Source organism: Indicator indicator, chromosome 26 (assembly GCF_027791375.1).
Source record: "Indicator indicator isolate 239-I01 chromosome 26, UM_Iind_1.1, whole genome shotgun sequence".
NCBI classification, from domain to species: domain Eukaryota; kingdom Metazoa; phylum Chordata; class Aves; order Piciformes; family Indicatoridae; genus Indicator; species Indicator indicator.
The window spans coordinates 16,493,738-16,512,406 of record NC_072035.1 but is presented as its reverse complement, the minus strand read 5'-3'; the positions used below and the strand labels follow the sequence as shown (position 1 = coordinate 16,512,406).

At 48.2% G+C, this 18,669-nt stretch overlaps 1 protein-coding gene across 1 annotated transcript in view; it reads left to right on the top strand.

Annotated features, from left to right (window-relative positions):
- Nucleotides 1-5,995: 5,995 nt before the first annotated feature.
- The window catches only part of MTMR3 (myotubularin related protein 3), a 47,306-nt gene continuing 34,632 nt past the window's right edge, over nt 5,996-18,669 (top strand). The window contains exons 1-5 of the mRNA XM_054392875.1: nt 5,996-6,024; nt 6,403-6,492; nt 7,330-7,446; nt 13,920-14,002; nt 17,874-18,040. Of these exons, the coding sequence (XP_054248850.1) occupies nt 6,022-6,024; nt 6,403-6,492; nt 7,330-7,446; nt 13,920-14,002; nt 17,874-18,040 (460 nt within the window). The 5' untranslated portion in view covers nt 5,996-6,021. The remainder of the gene's footprint in view (nt 6,025-6,402; nt 6,493-7,329; nt 7,447-13,919; nt 14,003-17,873; nt 18,041-18,669) is intronic.

Below are 18,669 nucleotides of genomic sequence, written 5' to 3'. Positions count from 1 at the left end.
TAGAATAGTTTGGGTTGAAAGGGACCTTAAAGAAAATCCAGTTCCAACATCCTGCCATGGGCAGGGACATGTTCCACTAGCCCAGGTTGCTCAAGGCCCTGTCCAGCTTGGCCTTGAACACCTGCAGAGAGAGGGCATCCACAACCTCCTTGGGCAACCTGTTCCAGTATCTCACCACCCTCACTGCAAAGAATTTTTTCCCAATCTCCAGTCTCAATCTGCCCTCCTCAAGCTTCAGTCCATTGCTCCTCATCCTGTCACTCCCCAGCTCTCCTGTAGCCCCTTCAGGTACTGGAAAGCTGCTCTAAAGTCTCCCTGGAGCCTTCTCTTCTCCAGGCTGAACAGCCATAAGGCTGAACAGCCCCAACTCTTTCAGCCTGTCCCCATAGGGGAGGTTCTTCAGCCCTCTGATCATCTTGGTGGCCTCTTTGGATCCTCTCCAATAGTTCCATGACCTTGTTGTACTGGGGGCCCCAGAACTGGATGCAGTGTTCTAGGTGGGGTCTCAGCAGAGCAGAGAGGCAGAAACACCTTTCTGGTGCTTTTTTCTTACCTTACCTCTTTAATTATGACAAACTACCATAGCAGCTGCGTTTCTGTATAAGCTGTTAGCTATTTAAGTGGGGGTTTCTCAAATGAAGGTTCATGTTCTAAAATGCTGTCTCTTTGTTTGTAGTTGCCAATGTGAAGTATCAGAAGAGTAGGGTTTGAACCTTTCTGGGACGAAGAAGACTCTTTTACTCTCTCATTCTTTGGTAAGCCATTAGTATTATTTTGATAAGACAAACTACCAGCTGAATGTGGATTCTGTGGTTATTGTTGATTACTCAAAGTGTTTCCCAAGATGTTAGACAAAAATTGCTCTTCTACTCAGTTGGAATTTGCAGTCTTTATCTAAGAAATTAAGACTTTGATTCTTACTTGGACAAATCTCCAAACATGATTTTTTGTCTGTCCTATTTCTGAATAACATGCAACATCCACATTGTCAGCTGCTTACCTAGTAAATCCTGAGAGCTGTTGAGTTCTCCATGGAGAGCCAGGAAAGAGGGAAACCTTGCTGTCAGGGACTGAAACATGGGAAGCAAAGTGTTTATGCTTATCACAGAACAATTTCCTTCCACCTGTGAAAGGGGAAGGAGTGTTTGTAGTTTGGAACAGAAATATCTTCTGCTAAGGCCAGCTCACATTCTTAAACATGTAATTCTCAGCAATGTGCCCCTGTGTCCTGGGGTGCATCAAGAACAGTGTGTCCAGCAGGTCTCCTGCTGTGTCCAGAGGTTCTCCTGCCCCTCTACTCTGTCCTGCTGAGACCACACCTGGAATGCTGTCTCGAGTTTTGGGCTCCCCAGTTCAAGAGAGATCTGCTGGAGAGAGTCTAATGGAGACTGTGAGGATGATGAAGGGACTTGAACATCTTTGCTGTGGAGGAAGACTGAGAGACCTGGGGCTGTTTAGTCTGGAGAGAAGGCTGAGAGGGGATCTTACGAATGTCTATAAATATCTGAGGGGTGGGTGTCAGGATGAAGGTGCCAGGCTCTTCTTGGTGGTGGCCAGTGATAGGACAAGGAACAATGGGGATAAGCTGGAACCCAGGAAGTTCCACCTCAACATAAGGAGAAACTTCTTTGTTGTGAAGTTGCTGGAGGCCCTGGAGGAGGATGCCCAGAGAGGTTGTGGAGTGTCCTTCTCTGGAGACTTTCAAGACTCACCTGGATATGTTCCTGTGTGACTTGCCCTGGGTGACCCTGCTCTGGCAGGGGGGTTGGACTGAGTGATCTCCAGAGGTCCCTTCTAACCCCTACCGTTCAGTGATGATGTCTATGGTTTTCTAGTGTTTCTTTGTCAAAACCTTTGAATTACTCTCTAAAACTGGGGACCTGTACCCCAATGTGTAAATAACTGTTTTGGGACTCAAGGTCAATTCAATTTGATTCTGATCCTAAAAGAAATGGAGTTGAGAGTCTGGACAAGGAAGGCAGAGGGGGAACAAAATGAAACACTTGGATAGTTCCATTTTTCCTCTATTTCCCTCCAATGTTTCCTTGCTATAAATCCAACTCCACTTAAATCTATGTGAACAGCAATGATCCTTTATATAATCACATTTGTTTAGAATCACTGGCAAACAGATGGTTATTGCTAGTCTTAATTATGTACATAATTTAGACCAGAAGGCATATCTGAAACAAAAGGTAATTAAGATGTTCTCATCCTGGCTGAGCAGAGTCTGAGGCTGCAACCTTTCCTAGTCATTCATCCCTTCAAGCAGAACACAGGGATGGGGAATTAATAATTTTTTTTTGGGGGGGTGTAATTTAATAGATGTGAAACTCCAGTTGAGAAAGCAACACAGTAAATTGATAACACAACCTCCTGGCCTCTGTCCTGACAACAAATCAAGTTATTTCCAACAATAAAAGCAGGTTTCACCACACTCTAAGCTCCCTGCTGTTTATATGATCCTGTTTGAGATTGAGGGTGTTTTTTATGAGGTGTTTTTGTGGTCAGTTATCTAAGCTGCATTTGAACGTTTCCATTTCATTACTGGGAATTGGTTTTACTGTGATGGAAGAGTTGATTATTTGCCATGTGCAGCTAAACAGAGATTTCAGGTTCCATTCTGCAACTAAAAAAACCCAAATGGTTTGGGTCAACCTGAGAATAGATTTCTTTAGCCAGTTGGTGCTTGTCTCACTTTCTATCAAGCTGGCCTTCAGAGCAGCACAGTGTCTTAATTATCATGAGAGGAGATCTTCTCAGTGCTGGTCAATAGCTAAAGGGTGAGGGGTCCAGACTCTTCTCCATGGTGCCCAGAGACAGGATGAGGAGCATTGAGCACAAACTGGAACCCAGGAGGTTCCATCTGAACAGAAGGAGAAGGCTGACTCCAAACTGCTTGTGGCCTGCAGCCCACAGCTGGCCTGGACTTGTGTCCCAGTGCCACCAGGATACCTTACAGTTTTTGAACTGCTCTTGAACCATTCCTCTTCCTTCTATCGTGCTATGCTGCAGAGCTAATCCAGGCTGTGCCTTTCATGAGAGGTGAGCTGGGGAGCAGAGGTTGATGAGACAAGGCTGTTGCTGAGCCAGCCACTATTCCAAGCTGTGGAGCAGGAGACATGTTTCTTAAATCTTGTGGATGGAGGAGAATGGTGCATCAAAACATGCTGGCAACCAAAGGTTAGGAGCTGCAACCAGATGCACTGGAGAGAGTTCTTGGTCCCCTCCTTTCTTGGTCCCCTCCTTTCTTGGTCCCCTCCTTTCTTGGTCCCCTCCTTTCTTGGTCCCCTCCTTTCTTGGTCCCCTCCTTTCTTGGTCCCCTCCTTTCTTGGTCCCCTCCTTTCTTGGTCCCCTCCTTTCTTGGTCCCCTCCTTTCTTGGTCCCCTCCTTTCTTGGTCCCCTCCTTTCTTGGTCCCCTCCTTTCTTGGTCCCCTCCTTTCTTGGTCCCCTCCTTTCTTGGTCCCCTCCTTTCTTGGTCCCCTCCTTTCTTGGTCCCCTCCTTTCTTGGTCCCTTTACGTCAAGAGGAAGCATGGTTTGGGAAGATAAGTGTGCACAAACACCACGTGCCTGAGATACCAGCTCAGGCTGGAATCAAGCACAAGCTCTGTTTTTGAATGTGAGGGATGAAATTTCCATGGCCTCTGATATGTTAATGATTCAATTTGTGGCCTTTTTAGCTTTGTCATCTCCCCTGTTGGGAAAGGCTGAGAGAGTTGGGGCTGTTCAGCCTGGAGAAGAGAAGGCTCCAGAGAGACCTTAGAGCAACCTTCCATGACCTGAAGGGGGCTACAGAAGAGCTGGGGAGGGACTTTTTTACAAGGGCTTGGAGTGATAGGACAAGAGGCAATGGATTGAAGCTTGAGGAGGGCAGATTGAGACTGGAAATTAGAAGAAATTCTTTCCAGTGAGGGTGGTGAGACACTGGAACAGGTTGCCCAGGGAGGCTGTGGATTCCCTCTCTCTGGAGGTGTTCAGAGCTAGATTGGATGAAGCCTTGAGCCCTCTGGTCTGGTGGAAGGTGTCCCTACCCATGGCAGACGGGTTGGAGCAGATGATCTTTAAGGTCTCTTCTAACCCAACCCATTCTATGAATCTATTCTTCCAGTTACAGCATGGATTCCATAGGAACCTTCTTTGTTTTTCTTTCAAAACAAAACTGTTAAATAATTCTGCCTTTTTTAAAGCCCACATTAGCAGTACCAGTGCCTCCTTGTGCTGTTGGCAGGCAGCATCTCTAGGTTTCCTAGAGAATGTTCCTACTCTCCATTGTGCTTGGAAGCATGAAAATTTCTGTGCTTCTTTTTTATTTCTCCTTATCAGTTTCCATAGCTGACAGATTCAGCGTCCTATCAAGACTTCAAGCTTCTGGTTTTATTGTTTGTTTAAAATTGGGATTTGTTATCTATTCCTTGCATTAATTCATTAATTTTTAGTGAATTAGTGGCAGTTCCAACTTGATTCTGCTCAGAATTTCCTTCTGTTATATCTACACAGACATACACACGGAGTCATCCTTCTACAAGCTGTGCACCCTGTCAGGCTGTGCTGCCTTTCAGTGAGATGTGGCCAGGCTGGAGAATTGGGCAGAGGGGAACCTCATGAAGTTCAACAAGGGCACATGTAGGGTCCTGCACCAGTACAGGTGAAGGGTGACCTGCTGGGAAGCAGCTCAATGGAGAAGGACTTGGGAGTCTTGATGGACAAGTTCACTATGAGCCAGCAATGTGCCAATAGTCTCCCAGGGTGCATTCATAAGAGTATGGCCAGCATGTCAAGGGAGGTTCTCTTCCCAATCTACTCTGCCCTAGTGAGGACACAGCTGGAGTCCTGGGTCCACTTCTGGGCTCCCCAGTTCAAGAGAGGCAGGGAACTGCTGGAGAGAGTCCAGTAGAGGCTACGAACATGCTGAAGGGCCTGGAGCATCTCTGTGAGGAGGAAAGATTGAGAGGCCTGGGGCTGTTGAGCCTGGAGAAGAGCAGCCCCAGAGGGGATCTGATCAATGCTCAGCAAGAGCTAAAGGACCTGTCGGGGGTAAGGGGATGGGGCCAGACTCTTGTCAGTGGTGCCCAGGGACAGGCCAAGGGGCAGTGGGCGCAAACTGGAAGCCAGGAGGTTCCATGTGAAGAGGATTATTTGTGTGAGGGTGCTGGAGGCCTGGAGCAGGCTGCCCAGAGAGGTTGTGGAATCTCCTTCTCTGGAGAGCTTCTAAACCCCCTAGCCATTGTGCTCCTGGACAAGCTGCTGTGGATTCCCTGCTTTAGTAGGGGGCTTGGACTGGATAATCTCCAGAGGTCCCTTCCAACCCCCACCATGCTGGGATTCTGTAATTTTGGAGCAACCGACAAGCTTTTCTGTGCTGTTTCTCCCCTTCTCTGTGACCATTAAGACACTTTGTTTGTGGCATTCATGCTTACCACAGGTTTTGGGGACAGTGAAATGAATGTTCTCTTTGCATTGATTATTTTTAGCCAGTGGAGTGTTGTAGTTTGACAAGCTGTGCATCAGCTGCTCCTTTTCCCTCTGCAAGTTCCCTGTATCATATACAGGATGTAGTTATTGCTTCCTGCATTGGTGCCATGCTGCTGAGCAGATGGGTTTGAGGTCATCCACAACACTGATAGTGTGAGATATATCTGTAAGTTGGGTGTCATAGGAGCTGAGAGCTTGCTGAACTCAACTCATAAAATCAGAGAATGGTAGGGGTTGGAAGCGACCTCAAAGGTCATTTACTCCAACCTCCCTGCCATGGGCAGGGACACCTCTCAACTAGACTTTGGTTTTGTAACTCATGTGTTTGTGATTCACCAGCTGCAGGTTTTCTAACAGCTGAGTTCTGCAGGTTTTCTAACAGCTGAGTTCTCAGTCTTTAAAAGGTGAATTTGTATTTGTTTGCCAACAGCAAAGGAGTTTAACTTCATGGTTACACTTTTCTGGGCTTCCAGGTTTTAAGCAGAAGTGAAGAGCCTCCAAGCATTGTGAGTAGAGACGAGGATTCCTCCTCCCATCCAGGGCCTGTCATGGTGAGTAAGAGGAGTTTGCAGGGTCTGCTCCAGGGCAGAATAGGCTAAAATCTGTAAAGCAGCAGAGAATTCATGTACCCCTGTGGAGCTGTTGAATCTTAATTGTTGTGCTAGACTAGGCTAATACTTTTTCCCTAATACCATTACAAGTCTGTCTTTTTAATCACTCTTAATCAGGGTGTGGGAAGGAGGCCTGTTTCTAAGATCACATTCAGTTGTTTTGAGTGCTTCTTTGAAAGTGTAATATGTTGCTGACACCTGAATTGTCTGAACACTGCATCCTGACTGAGCTCTTCATTGGCCATTGATAGTTTGCTGTGTGGGAAAGCAGGCAGCAAGCCTCAGTGCTGACCTTAACCACAACATTTTGTTTCTCAGGATGAAGAGACTCAGCACAGCCTTGAATGCATCCAGGCTAACCAGATTTTTCCCAGGAAGCAGCTGATCCGAGAGGATGAGAACCTCCAGGTAACCATAGAATCCTAGAATCCTTAGGGTTGGAAAAGACCTTTGAGATCATGGAGTCCAACTGCAACCTAACTGCCATGACCACTGAACTGTATCCTGAAGCACCACATCTACAGCTTCTTGAACACCTCCAAGGATGGTGACTTCTCCACTTCCCTGGGCAGCCTGTTCCAGTGCCTGGCCCTTAGCCTGGAGCATTTATGGTGGTGTTGTGACCCACATGCAGGACCCGGTATTTGACCTTGTTAAATCTCATCCCACCAAGTGTAGGGCCTATCTCTTGGCCTCAGCCCGCTGGTCCAGCCTGGCTAGGTCCCTCTGTAGAACCTCTAGCCCTCCAGCAGATCAGCTCTCCTGCCCAACTTGGTGTCACCTGCAGGCTGAGTGAAGGTGCCCCTGATTCACTCACCCAGATCATGGAAGATTGTTCTTCTTGGACGTTTTGTCTGCTTTAGGATGAGTTTAGTAACCTTATAGAAAGGCAACTCTCCATTAAGAAGTGAGAGCATAAATGAAGGGGCTTTTCAGACTGCTTGCCAAAATGTGAGATTATTTTGCTCAGGTTTTTCATACAAATTCCCTGTTATCCCCAGCCAAGCACTTACAGCTCTGGAAAATGAAGAGAAAAACAAAGAATTATTTTAAGCAAAGGCTGCAATTAACCTCTGAACCAGCCTCACCCCAGACTCTCTTTCCTAGCACTTCTGGCTAGGCCGAGTTCTCAGCAGTGTTTCATTCTGATTGTATGATATTGTATGCATGGGTGCTTGCTCACAGAACACAGATATTTTTTTGGGGGGAAATGGTCTCTGAAAGGTTTTTCTTCCCATTCTGAAGGTCCCCTTCATCGAACTCCACGGAGAGAGCACGGAGTATGTCGGCCGAGCAGAGGATGCCATCATTGCACTTTCGAATTACAGGCTGCACATCAAATTCAAGGAGTCTGTCGTGAATGTAAGTGTTATTTGTGCTGCTGTGGGCATGCAAGTAGTCAGAACTCAATCCAAAGAAAGGGGATTTAGGATAAAAGCACAGTGATCCTGTAGTGAAAATTGCCTTTGTGATAGTCCAACCCCAGTTTTCAGGGAGAACAGATAGGTGTTTAGAGACTATAAGATGACTTGGCTCCTCTGAAAACTAGGCTTCCTAAGGAAACTTTCCATCACTCAGCTTCATGTTCTCTTTTCAGCTGGCTCTGCCAGCTGTTTGCTTTTCCTAAGCCCTGTGGGTTCTCAGCAGAGAAATAAAAGCTCTTCCAAAGGGCTTCTTGGAGCAGCTAAATGAGATCATAGAATCCTAGGATGGCTCAGGTTGGAAGGGACCTTAGAGTTCATCTACTTCAACTTCCCTGCCGTGAGCAGCAACTCTTCTCAACTAGTTGGGTGCTCAAGGCCTCATCCAACCTGGCCTTGGACACCTTCAGGGAGGGGACATCCACAAACTCTCTGGGCAACCCCTTCCAGAGTCTCACCACCCTCGTACTGAAGAACTTCTTCATAGGCTCCATTCTAATCCTGCTCTCCTTCAGCTTCAAACCATTTTCCCCTTGTTCTGTATCTAGAAACCCTTAGGTGCAGCCTTCCTGATAGTTCCCTTCAGGTATTGGAAGGCAGCTCTGAGGTCCCCTCAGAGTCTTCTCCAGGCTGAACAAGCCCAGCTTCCTCAGCCTATCCTCATAGCAGAGGTGCTCCAGCACCTGCATCATCTTTGTGGCCTCCTCTGGACTTGCCCCAACAGCTCCATGTCCTTCTTATGCTGGGGACACCAGCACTGCTTGCAGTATCAGAGGTGGGGTCTCAGCAGATCAGATTAAAGGGGCAGAATCCCCTTTCTTGACCTGCTGGCCACACTCCTCTTGATGCAGTCCAGGACACAGTTGTCTTCTTGGCTGCATCCAGAAGTCCTCCAGAGAAAGCAGTATGCAGGCAACCATAGTAAAGGAAATGGAATCCAGTTACAACTGAATTCCTCTTTGTGTTTCTCTTTTTGGTTCCAATTCACTGGACTGGCTGCCAGAATGCTGCTTGTGAAAGCTCAGTAAGTAGCTCAGTGCTGCTGGATTACTGGCTGCACCTGTGCTTCACCAGACCCACAGGTGAAAGCTGATGGTGCTCACCCTGCCACGCTGCAGGGAACGCCTGGGTGTGTAAATCTTCTCCATGGCAAATTTCCTAGAGCCCAGCAGTGTTAGGACCATGGCATTCTAAATGCAAAAACAAAAGATGCAGTAGACTGTGCCTAAACTGGGGGGATTATGACATTGAAAAGTGTTGGCTTAGATTGATCCATGGGACAAAAATGCAGACTCAACAGTGGTCTCCTGGTGCACATGGGAAGTTTGATTCCCAGGCTGGTCTGTATTGATTTGCTTTCCCTAAGAAAATGTCAGATTCTGCAGCTGCTGAGAGTTTCTCTCTAAGCATTTTTCTCCCTTTAAGCTAATTGCATTTATGGGAGAATTAAAATGTTAGTGTAGTCTGTGGACTTGGCTTGTAGCCTCTTCCAAAGAGCAGATTTTGGGCACAGTAAAAAAAAAAAAAAAAACCAAACACACTAGTCAGGCTGCCAAGGTGAGTCTTGGCGATTAAGTGAGCTTTAGTGTCAGCTTTCCCTTGCTTGCCCTTGGGAAAATGGAGAAGTGGTATGTCTGGGATCTTCCTAGCATCTGAGGCACAGTTGTGGTTCATTTGTGCTGAGCAGTAGGTTAGTGCTTGCTTTGTTCTCACGTCCTGGTGCTCCAGTTGTTCATGTTGCATGTTCATTGTGAAAGCAGAGTGGTGGGACTTGGAAGGGACCTCTGGAGATCATCCAGTCCAGCCCCCCTGCTAAAGCAGGGCAACCCACAGCAGCTTGCCCAGGAGCACAATGGCCAGCAGGGTTTGGAATTTCTCCAGGGAAGGAGACTCCACAACCTCTCTGGGCAGCCTCCAACATCCTCACAACAAACAAGTTTCTCCTCCTCTTCAGATGGAACCTCCTGGCTTCCAGTTTGTGCCCTTTGCCCCTTGGCCTGTCCCTGTGCACCACTGACAAGGGGCTGGCCCCAGCCTCTTGCCCCCCACAGGTCCTTTATCTCTTGCTGAGCATTGATCAGATCCTCTGTCAGGCTGCTCTTCTCCAGGCTCAACAGCCCCAGGGCTCTCAACCTTTCATCCTCACAGAGATACTTCTGTGCCTTCAGCATCTCCATAGCCTCTGCTGGACTCTCTCCAATAGTTCCCTGTCTCTCTTGAGCTGGGCAGCCCAGAACTGGATGCAAACATAACTGATCATCTCCAAGACTAAACCTAAGTGTAATTAGTTGTAATTAAAGCAAAATTTGTTTCAGGTACTCCCCATAGGTGATGTGAACAAGATCCCACCTGGGGGAATTCAAGTCTCTCCACCCAGGAGGGTCCTTGAAGACCTGATCTGCCCTGGCACCCTTGGTTCTTCCATATGTCATTATAGAATTGTAGAATTGTTTTGGTTGGAGAAGACCTTTAAGATCATCCAGTCCAACCATTCTCTTTCTCTACCAAGGCTGGTGCTAAACCATGGCCCTCAGCACCACATCTCTGCATCTTTAAACTCCATCCAGGAATGGGGACTCAGCCACCTTCCTGGAGAGCCTGTTCCAGGGTTTGAGAACCCTCTCAAGTAAAGAAGCTTCTTCTAACATCCAACATAAACCTCCCCTGGTGCATCTTGAGGCCATTTCCACTTGTTCCTTGGGAGGGGAGCCCAGCCCCCACCATTCCATGCCTCAGGCCATACAGCAGGTAGCCTTGGCCTGTGATGTTTAAAGTGATCAATCTGTAACATAACTCTGTCATTATTGCAGGCTCTGAACTGGGAAAATGAGGAGAAAGCACCAATTAGAGCTCATGGTCCTGGGTGCCACATGGTGTCCTGCAGAGGGCTGGGCCCAGAGGGGTACAGGGTACAGCATAGAGCAGAGTCACTGATGAAGGGGCTGGTATGGAGCAGCCTGGCCATGATCTGCTGTACCCTGGGTTGTTTCAGCAGTGAAACATAACTTGGGCTTCAAGCTGCAGAGCTAGATTGCTCTAAATGCATCTTGTGCTGCTGAGAGCAGCTCTGCAGAAAAGGACTTGGGGGTGCTGATGGGTGAAAAGCTGGAGAGGAGCCAGCAATGGGCACTCACACCTCAGAAGGTGAATGGCAGCCTGGGCTGCTTTCAAAGCAGTATGGCCAGAGCTGGAGAGAGGAGATCCTGCCCCTCTGCTCTGCTTTGCTGAGACCTCACCTGCAGGGCTGTGTCCAGCTGTGGAGCTCCCAGCACAAGAGAGACATGGACCTGATGGAGAGGGTCCAGAGGAGGCCACAAAGATGATCAGATGACTGGAGCACCTCTGCTATGGGGACAGGCTGAAGGAGCTGGGATTGTTCATCCTGGAGAAGAGGCTCCAGGGAGACCTTTGAGCTGCATTTCAATATCTGAAGGGGGCTACAGGAAGGCTGAGGAGGGACTGTTCAGAAGGACCTGTGGAGATAGGGTGAGGAGAAATGGTTTGAAACTGGAGCAGGGCAGATTGAGGTTGGACATCAGGAGGAAGTTCTGCACAGTGAGGGTGGGGAGACACTGGAACAGGTTGCCCAGGGATGTGGTGGAGGCTCCATCCCTGAAGACCTTCAAGCTCAGCCTTGCTGTGTTCCTGTGCAGCCTGCTCTAGTTGGGGGTGTCCCTGTTGACTGCAAGGGTGTTGGACAAGATGCCCTTAGAGGGTCCTTTCCAACCTGATGCAATCTATGAAGCTGTAACAAATGGTTGCAGTAATTAAGAGAATCAAGAAATAACATTCACAAAGACAGTGTTTGAAGTGCAGAATGTTGCTGTTGTTTCAGATGAGATGATTTGAAAAAGGAGGCAGTCAGGAGGCAGTTACCATGGGATCCAATGCTCAGGTCCCTCTTCACTGCAGTGTGACTGGCCTTGGCTGACAAGCTCTGTTTACTCTTAGAGGAGCAGAAGTGATTACTTCTCCCTTCCTTTGTTTCTGTAGCCATTACTCCATGGCAAGGTGCCTGCAGGTAGAACTGATGGCCCTTTGAGCAGCTGGCTGACTGCTCAGGGGGGTCTGCCTCCCTCCATGCATCAGCCTGCAAAGCCTCACGCTGAAAAGGGAAGGTTGTCGGCAGGGAGGATGTGGCAGTGAAGGTAGATGATTGTACAGAGTTTTACTGGAGGAAGAAGAATAGGCAGGAATGAGATGGAAAATGCAAGAGGATCAGAGGACAGATTTTTATGACCAGAAAAGAAAATTAAAAAGATTGATGTGAAGGTTGTTCTGGGAAAAAAAAAAGGCAGCAGGTTGTAAGGAGATAGATGGTGAGCTGCATGCAGGCTGTCAGGAGAGAAAAGAATGGCTGCTGAGGAAGGGACAGAGTGAAAGGGCATAGAGGAAAGAGTGACTTTGAGAGGAGGAAATTAAAAATAATGCAGGAGTGGAAGAATAATTGGTATGTCATTGGAGTGCAGACAGGGGGAAGAGGAGCCAGGACCAGAATTCTGCGAGGAGGGAGAAAGAGGAAGAACTGCTGAAATGAAAACAGACATGGGAAACAACACCATGGAATAGAGCACGGGGTGGGGAGGAGCAGGGAACTGCTTGAAAGAATCCAGTGCAGAGCCACAAAGCTGCTGAAAGCAGTGGAACATCTGCCTGTGAGGACAGGCTGAGGGGCCTCTTGAGCTTGGAGCAGAGCAGTCTGAGGGGTGCCCTCATTCCTGTTGGTGAAGATGTGCAGGGCAGTGTCAGGAGGATGGAGCCACACTCTGTTCAGGGATGTCCAAGGACAAGACAAGGGGCAATGGGGGCAAGCTGGAGCAGAGGAGGTGCCACAGGAACAGAAGGGAAAATTTTTCACTGTGAGGGTCCTGGAGCCCTGGAGCAGGCTGCCCAGAGAGGTTGTGCAGTCTCCTTCTCTGGAGACTTTCAAACCCACCTGGATGTGTTCCTGTGTGACCCGCTCTGGGTGATCCTGCTCTGGCTCAGGGTTTGGACTGGATTATATCTGGAGGTCCCTTCCAATCCCTGCCATTCTGTGATTCTGGGATATGTAGGAGATAGCTGAATGCTACTATTAATTTGAGGGCAGTGTACAGTAGTTTGTCTGAGGTAGAGCTGTTAATGACAATGCATATTTTCATCTTGTGTTGGCTTTTCTTTAAAGGTACTTACATGTGTCTAAATATTTCCCTTGATGAAGCTTCTGCTAGTTCCATGTGCCATAAAACACAAGTACATAAGCCTACACCTTTAAAATGGAATAATTCAGTATTATCACCTTAAAGATGGCAGTTTTGATTATGGGTATTGATCCAAACAGGCCACATGGTGTTCCCTAGAGAGGAAATATGGGATGTTTCCACATAAAAAGCACCTGGACTACAGCAGTCTGTTAAGGGAGCTCTTGCTTAGCAGCTTAGTTTTGATACCACTAACTAGAATTGTATTCCCAAGATCCCTAAATTTAGACCTGTAAGAGAAAGATGATCCTATAAGAGAGCAGCCTCACAGAATCCCAGAAGGTTAGGTCTTGGAAGGGACCTCCAGATATCATCCAGTCCAAACCCCAAGCCAGAGCAGGATCACCCAGAGCGAGTCACACAAGAACACATCCAGGTGGGTTTGAAAGTCTCCAGGAGACTTCACAACCTCTCTGCACAGCCTGCTCCAGGGCTCCAGGACCCTCACAGTGACAAAGTTTTCTCTTCTGTCCCTGTGGCACCTCCTCTGTTCCAGCTTGCCCCTAGTGCCTCTTGTGCTGTCCTTGGACATCCCTGAGCAGAGCCTGACTTCATCCCTGCACATCTTTATCAACAGGAATGAGGACACCCCTCAGGCTGCTCTGCTCCAAGCTCAAGAGCCCCAGCTCCCTCAGCCTGGCCTCACAGGCTGAGAACATCTTAGGGAGATGTTCCACTGCCTGCAGCAGCTTTGTGACTCTGTGCTGGACTCTCTCAAGCAGTTCCCTGAGTTCCTTCTTGACCTGAGGGGCCCAGAACTGCACACAGTATTCCAGATGCGGCCTCACCAGGGCAGAGTAGAGGGGGAGGAGAACCTTTTTGATGTACTAACCATAGCCCTTCTAATTCTCCCCAGGATGCCATTGGCTGTCTTGGGCTCAAGGGCACATTGCTGGTTCATTGGCATCCTTCTGTCCACCAGCAGCTTTGCAGCTCTTCCAGCCTTCCCATTTCTCACCAGTCCTGTCATCCTGTGAGGCTTTTGGACTCCACAGCAGTGGAGCTGCAGCTGCTCATACATGGTACCATTAAGTGCTGTTAGACTTAATTTTCTCTGCTTTTCTCTCTCTTTTCAGGCTCCACACATTCCTATAATAAATCTGTGTGAGATACCTGCATAAATGGCATTGTTGGTGCTGCTGGTAATAAAATGCTCTCCTCTGTTTAATTGCAGGTTCCATTGCAGCTCATAGAAAATGTGGAGTGCCGTGATATCTTCCAGCTGCATTTGACTTGCAAAGACTGCAAGGTTATAAGGTAGGAGGGAGGTGCCTGGGGGGTGACTTGCTTTCCATGTGCTGTGATGTGTTAAGGAAATGTTTTTTCTCATGTAATGCACTTGCTTCCTCTGAAAATATCTTCTGTCTGATGTTGCATATGATAACTGGGCCTTTTTGAGAGGAGGGTGGCAGCAAGAGCATCTATTTCTGCTTGGTGTGACATGGTACAGAAGCAAATCTTGGTCTGAGCCTAGATGGCTGTCTATGGTTAGTCTGTATCTGGGGCTAAACCACAGCAGTTGTTCTAGTCATAGAATCCTAGAATGGCTCAGGTTGGAAGGGACCTCAGAGATCACCTACTCCAACCTCTCTGCCATGGGCAGGGACACCTCTCAACTAGACTTGGGTGCCTAAGGCCTCATCCAACCTGGCCTTGAACACCTCCAGGGAGGGGACATCCACAGCCTCTCTGGGCAACTCATTCTAGAGTCTCACCACCCTCAAACTGAAGAACTTCTTCCTAAGCTCCAGTCTAACCCTGCTCTCCCTCAGCTTCAAACCATTCCCCCTTGTCCTGTCTCTAGACACTCTGAGGAAAAGTCCCTCTGCAGCCTTCCTGCAGGTTCCCTTCAGCTATTGGAAGGCAGCTCTAAAGTCCCCTCAGAGTCTTCTCCAAGCCTGATGATCCCTCCCCAGCTGAGAAGGGGGATCAGTAAAAGAAGAGGAGACCCAAGAGTTGAAATGAAAATAGATTCAATGAAACAGTAAAACTGATTCCAGTCCCACTATGAAGGACCCAGAGCTATGCTCAGCCCAACCAATGTATGGTGGTCACACTAAATGGGAAAGCAGTCCTGAAAAGCGTGAGAAGGAAGAGGAGCTGGGTCAGGAGGACTCCAAGCAAGACCAGGAAGCTCCAAGCAGCAGGGTCCAGCTCAGCAAACTTCCCTCTTTGTACTGAGTGTGAGGTTTCTGGGCTGGGCTACAGCTGGTGCCAGCTCGGGGCAGTGCCCTGGCTGACTCCAAACTGCTCATGGCCTGCAGCCCACAGCTGGCCTGGCCTTGTGTCTCAGCCACACCAGGACAGCAGCAGATCTTGGTTTTATGCTGAGATGAATTTTGGTGTCACTGCATTTTCCCTGCCTTACAGTCAGTTCCAATGGACTGCTTCACTTAGCTACACAGCACTAGATACAGCTAGTGACAGACACACTGCTTGGAAGGGCTTTAATGAAGATGAGGGGTTTGGAGGGTGAAGGTAGGAGCTTGTGTAGTTCTAGTGAAACCTTTGGTCTGGAGATCACCAAACTCCCAGTGTTTTTATCAGCTCTGGGCGTGCAGCTGCCCTCCTGAAGGACATTGTAGCCTGTTAGAAAAGAAAATAAGGGGACAAGGTAAAGCCAGCTCTGCAACCCACCCCACAACTCCTATCCTGAAGGGCTATTTGTCTGTCTGTCCTTCAGCAGGCTTCAGAGCCTGCTCCCAGAGTTCCTGAGCTCCAGCTAGTTCCTGCTTTTCTGCTGCAGAAATTAATTTTGATCTATAAACTTTAATTAACAAGAAAGGGACATTTCTTTTTGATTAAATGTTTGCTGGCAGTACCTTTTGTATAATGAAATGAGCCCCAGTCATAGCTGAGCGCTCAGAATGTTTAGCAGGCCAGCTGCTTCCTGCAATGCTGCCATCTGATGAGGCCTGATTTTACTTTAGAAGTAATATTTCATTTAATTTTAATCAAATATTTAACTTCCTCTTCACTTGTAGCTCTTGACATTTAAAAAAGTCACCCTTCCCCTCTGCAGTAATTTGTTGTTTCACTCCAATTGTAGAATGAATACAAATTATTTGTATTGATGCCCTTCCTTGTAAATTTCCCTTCAAATTTGCATCTGGGAGGAGCAGCACTTGGTGATGCTGGCTGTTGGAAACATGAGGTGTGGGGTGAGGTACCTGATTTAGAACCTGGTCATGTTCATGATTGTGAACAAAGCAGTTTGTGTTTGGGGATTCATGGATTCACAGAATGGTTTGGGTTGGAAAGGACCTTGAAGATAATTGGCTTCCAACCCCTCTGCCATGGGCAGGGATACCTTCCACTAGACCAGAGGGCCCAAGGCCTCATCCAGTCTGGCCTTGAACACTTGCAGAGAGAGGGCATCCACAACCTCCCTGAGCAACCTGTTCCACTGTCTCACCACCCTCACTGGAAAGAATTTCTTCCTAACATTCACTCTAAATCTGCCTGCCTGCAGCTTCAATCCATGCTCCTTGTTCCTCCCCAGCCCTCCTGAAGCCCCTTCAGGTACTGGAAGGCTGCTCTAAGGTCTCCTGGGAGCCTTCTCTTCTCTGGGCTGAACACCCCCAACTCTCTCAGCCTGTCCCATAGGGGAGGTTCTCCAGCCCTCTGATCATCTTTGTGGCCTCCTCTGGACTCTCTCCTGCAGTTCTCTATTCTTCTTGTGCTGGGGACACCAGAATTCAGCAGAGCAGAGGGTCAGAATCCCCTTCCTGTCCTGCTGCTCTCACTGCTTTTGCTGCAGCCCAGCACACAGCTGCCTGCTGCCTGCAAGCAGACATCACAAATACGCTGACGAGGAGCTACTGGTTTGCTTGTTATGGAGGCACCCACAGAAGAAATAACAGGGCTGAAGTGAAGATAATGCTGGTTGTTTGCAGCATTAAGTTGAAGAGAATTCAGAAGGAAAATGAGGTCTTTAGGGTGAGGTATATCTTGTCTGACTATTTAATAGCAAATGATCTGCTCTAAGCCTGTAGCCTGGTCTTGCTTGATAGTGGTGGGAAATCAGCCCCTCCAGGCTACAGATCCCCACAGCAGTTGAGACACATTTCAGGAGCTGAATGTGTTTTTTTTTCCTTCCACCCACTGACTGCTAGATCTGTGCAGGTAGGGGTAATAAATCCTGCCCTCAGAGAATGCAGATGCTATCATCAGCCATGAGTGCAGCAGAACACAGGCTGAGCTGAATGTAAATACTGGTGAATGTTTTATACCTGTAAAAATCTGCCAGAGCAAAACAAATCACTGCTCTTACTGATTGCCACCCAGTTATTCTGAACCTATTCCACTCTTTGCTTCCTGAACCAAAGGGTTCAGGAATCATCTTTGAAAAGACAAACTAATGTAATTTTAATGTATTGCTCTCAAGATGGGTTTCTCCTGTGCAGGGAATGTTTTTGCTCCTTGTTGTTAGTCTGTAGTGGTTCCAAAACATTTTGTTTGTTCTTTTACCAAGGCTGAGAGAGTTGGGGCTGTTCAGCCTGGAGAAGAGAAGACTCCAGAGGGAGACCTTAGAGCTGCATTTGAATATCTGAAAGGGACCTCCAGGAAGGCTGAGGAAGGACTGTTCAGAAGGGGCTGTGGGGATAGGCTGAGGAGCAATGGTTTGAGACGAGCAGGGCAGATTTAGGTTGGACATCAGGAGGAAGTTCTGCACAATGAGGGTAGTGAGACACTGGAACAGGTTGCCCAGGAATGTAGTTGATGTCCTGTCCCTGGAGACCTTCAAGATCAGCCTTGGTGTGATCCTGCTCTAGTTGGAGGTATCTTTGCTGCCTGCAGGGGGGTGAACAAAATGCCCTTTGTGGGTCCCTTCCAGTCTGATGCCATCTGTGAGGCTGTGTTGGAGTCCCCATCCCTGAAGGTATTTAAAAGCCTTTTGGATGTGGTGCTGAAGGATGTGGTGCAGTGGCTCAGCCAGTAGTGGTGGGATTGTGAGCTCCAGGTGAGGGGTTGGACTTGATGGTCTCCAGGGGCTCTTCCAACCCCACCAGTTCTGTACTTCTCTGCTTCTGTGCTTGTTCTCACTCTTTGCTTTCCCAACTGTTTTCACAGTCAGCCTGTCAGATCTTCCTGCAGATTAACAGCCAGGTGTTTGTCTCTGGGACAGGTGTCAGTTCTCAACTTTTGAGCAGTGCCAGGAGTGGCTGAAGCGGCTGAACAACGCCATCCGCCCCCCCTCCAAGATCGAAGACCTCTTCTCCTTTGCCTACCATGCGTGGTGCATGGAGGTCTATGCTAGTGAAAAGGAGCAGCATGGGGACTTGTGTCGGCCAGGTAGGTGGAAACACCTCAAGGATCATCACAAATGCACTGACTGGTAACTGCCTGTTTGCTTGTCCTGGAGACACCCAGCAGCAGCTACCCAAAAGGAGAAGGAGGGACAAGGAGAGGAGGAATGCAGGGAGGTGGTGGAGTCCTCCTCCCTGGACGTGGATTTGGTGCTGAGGGATGTGGTTTATTGGCAGTGGCTCAGTAGTAGTGGTGAGGTTGTGAGCTCTAGGTGAGGGGTTGGACTTGATGAGCTCAGAGGTCTCTTCCAACCTCTCCAGTTCTGTGGTTCCATGGATTTACTGCTACCAGAAGTACCCAGCACTCTTAAGAGACTGAAGCCCATCACCGGTTGGGATGCCAGTCAGGAATACAGCACTACACCACTAATTCTCAAGTGTTAGGAATGTCCTTTCTAGAAAAGTGGACCAAAATGTGCCCACATTCACTCACAAAGGGCAAACTTCCCACATGAAGGTACGCAGAAATGAATTGACACCCCCCCCAAAGTGGGGGTGAGGGCTCATCAATCCTGGGGAGTTTAATTGAAAGCATATAGTAAATTACTTCAAAACTGATGTAATTATCAATTTCTCCCCCTCTGTTCTCCCCTGCTTGGACCACACCTGGGCTCC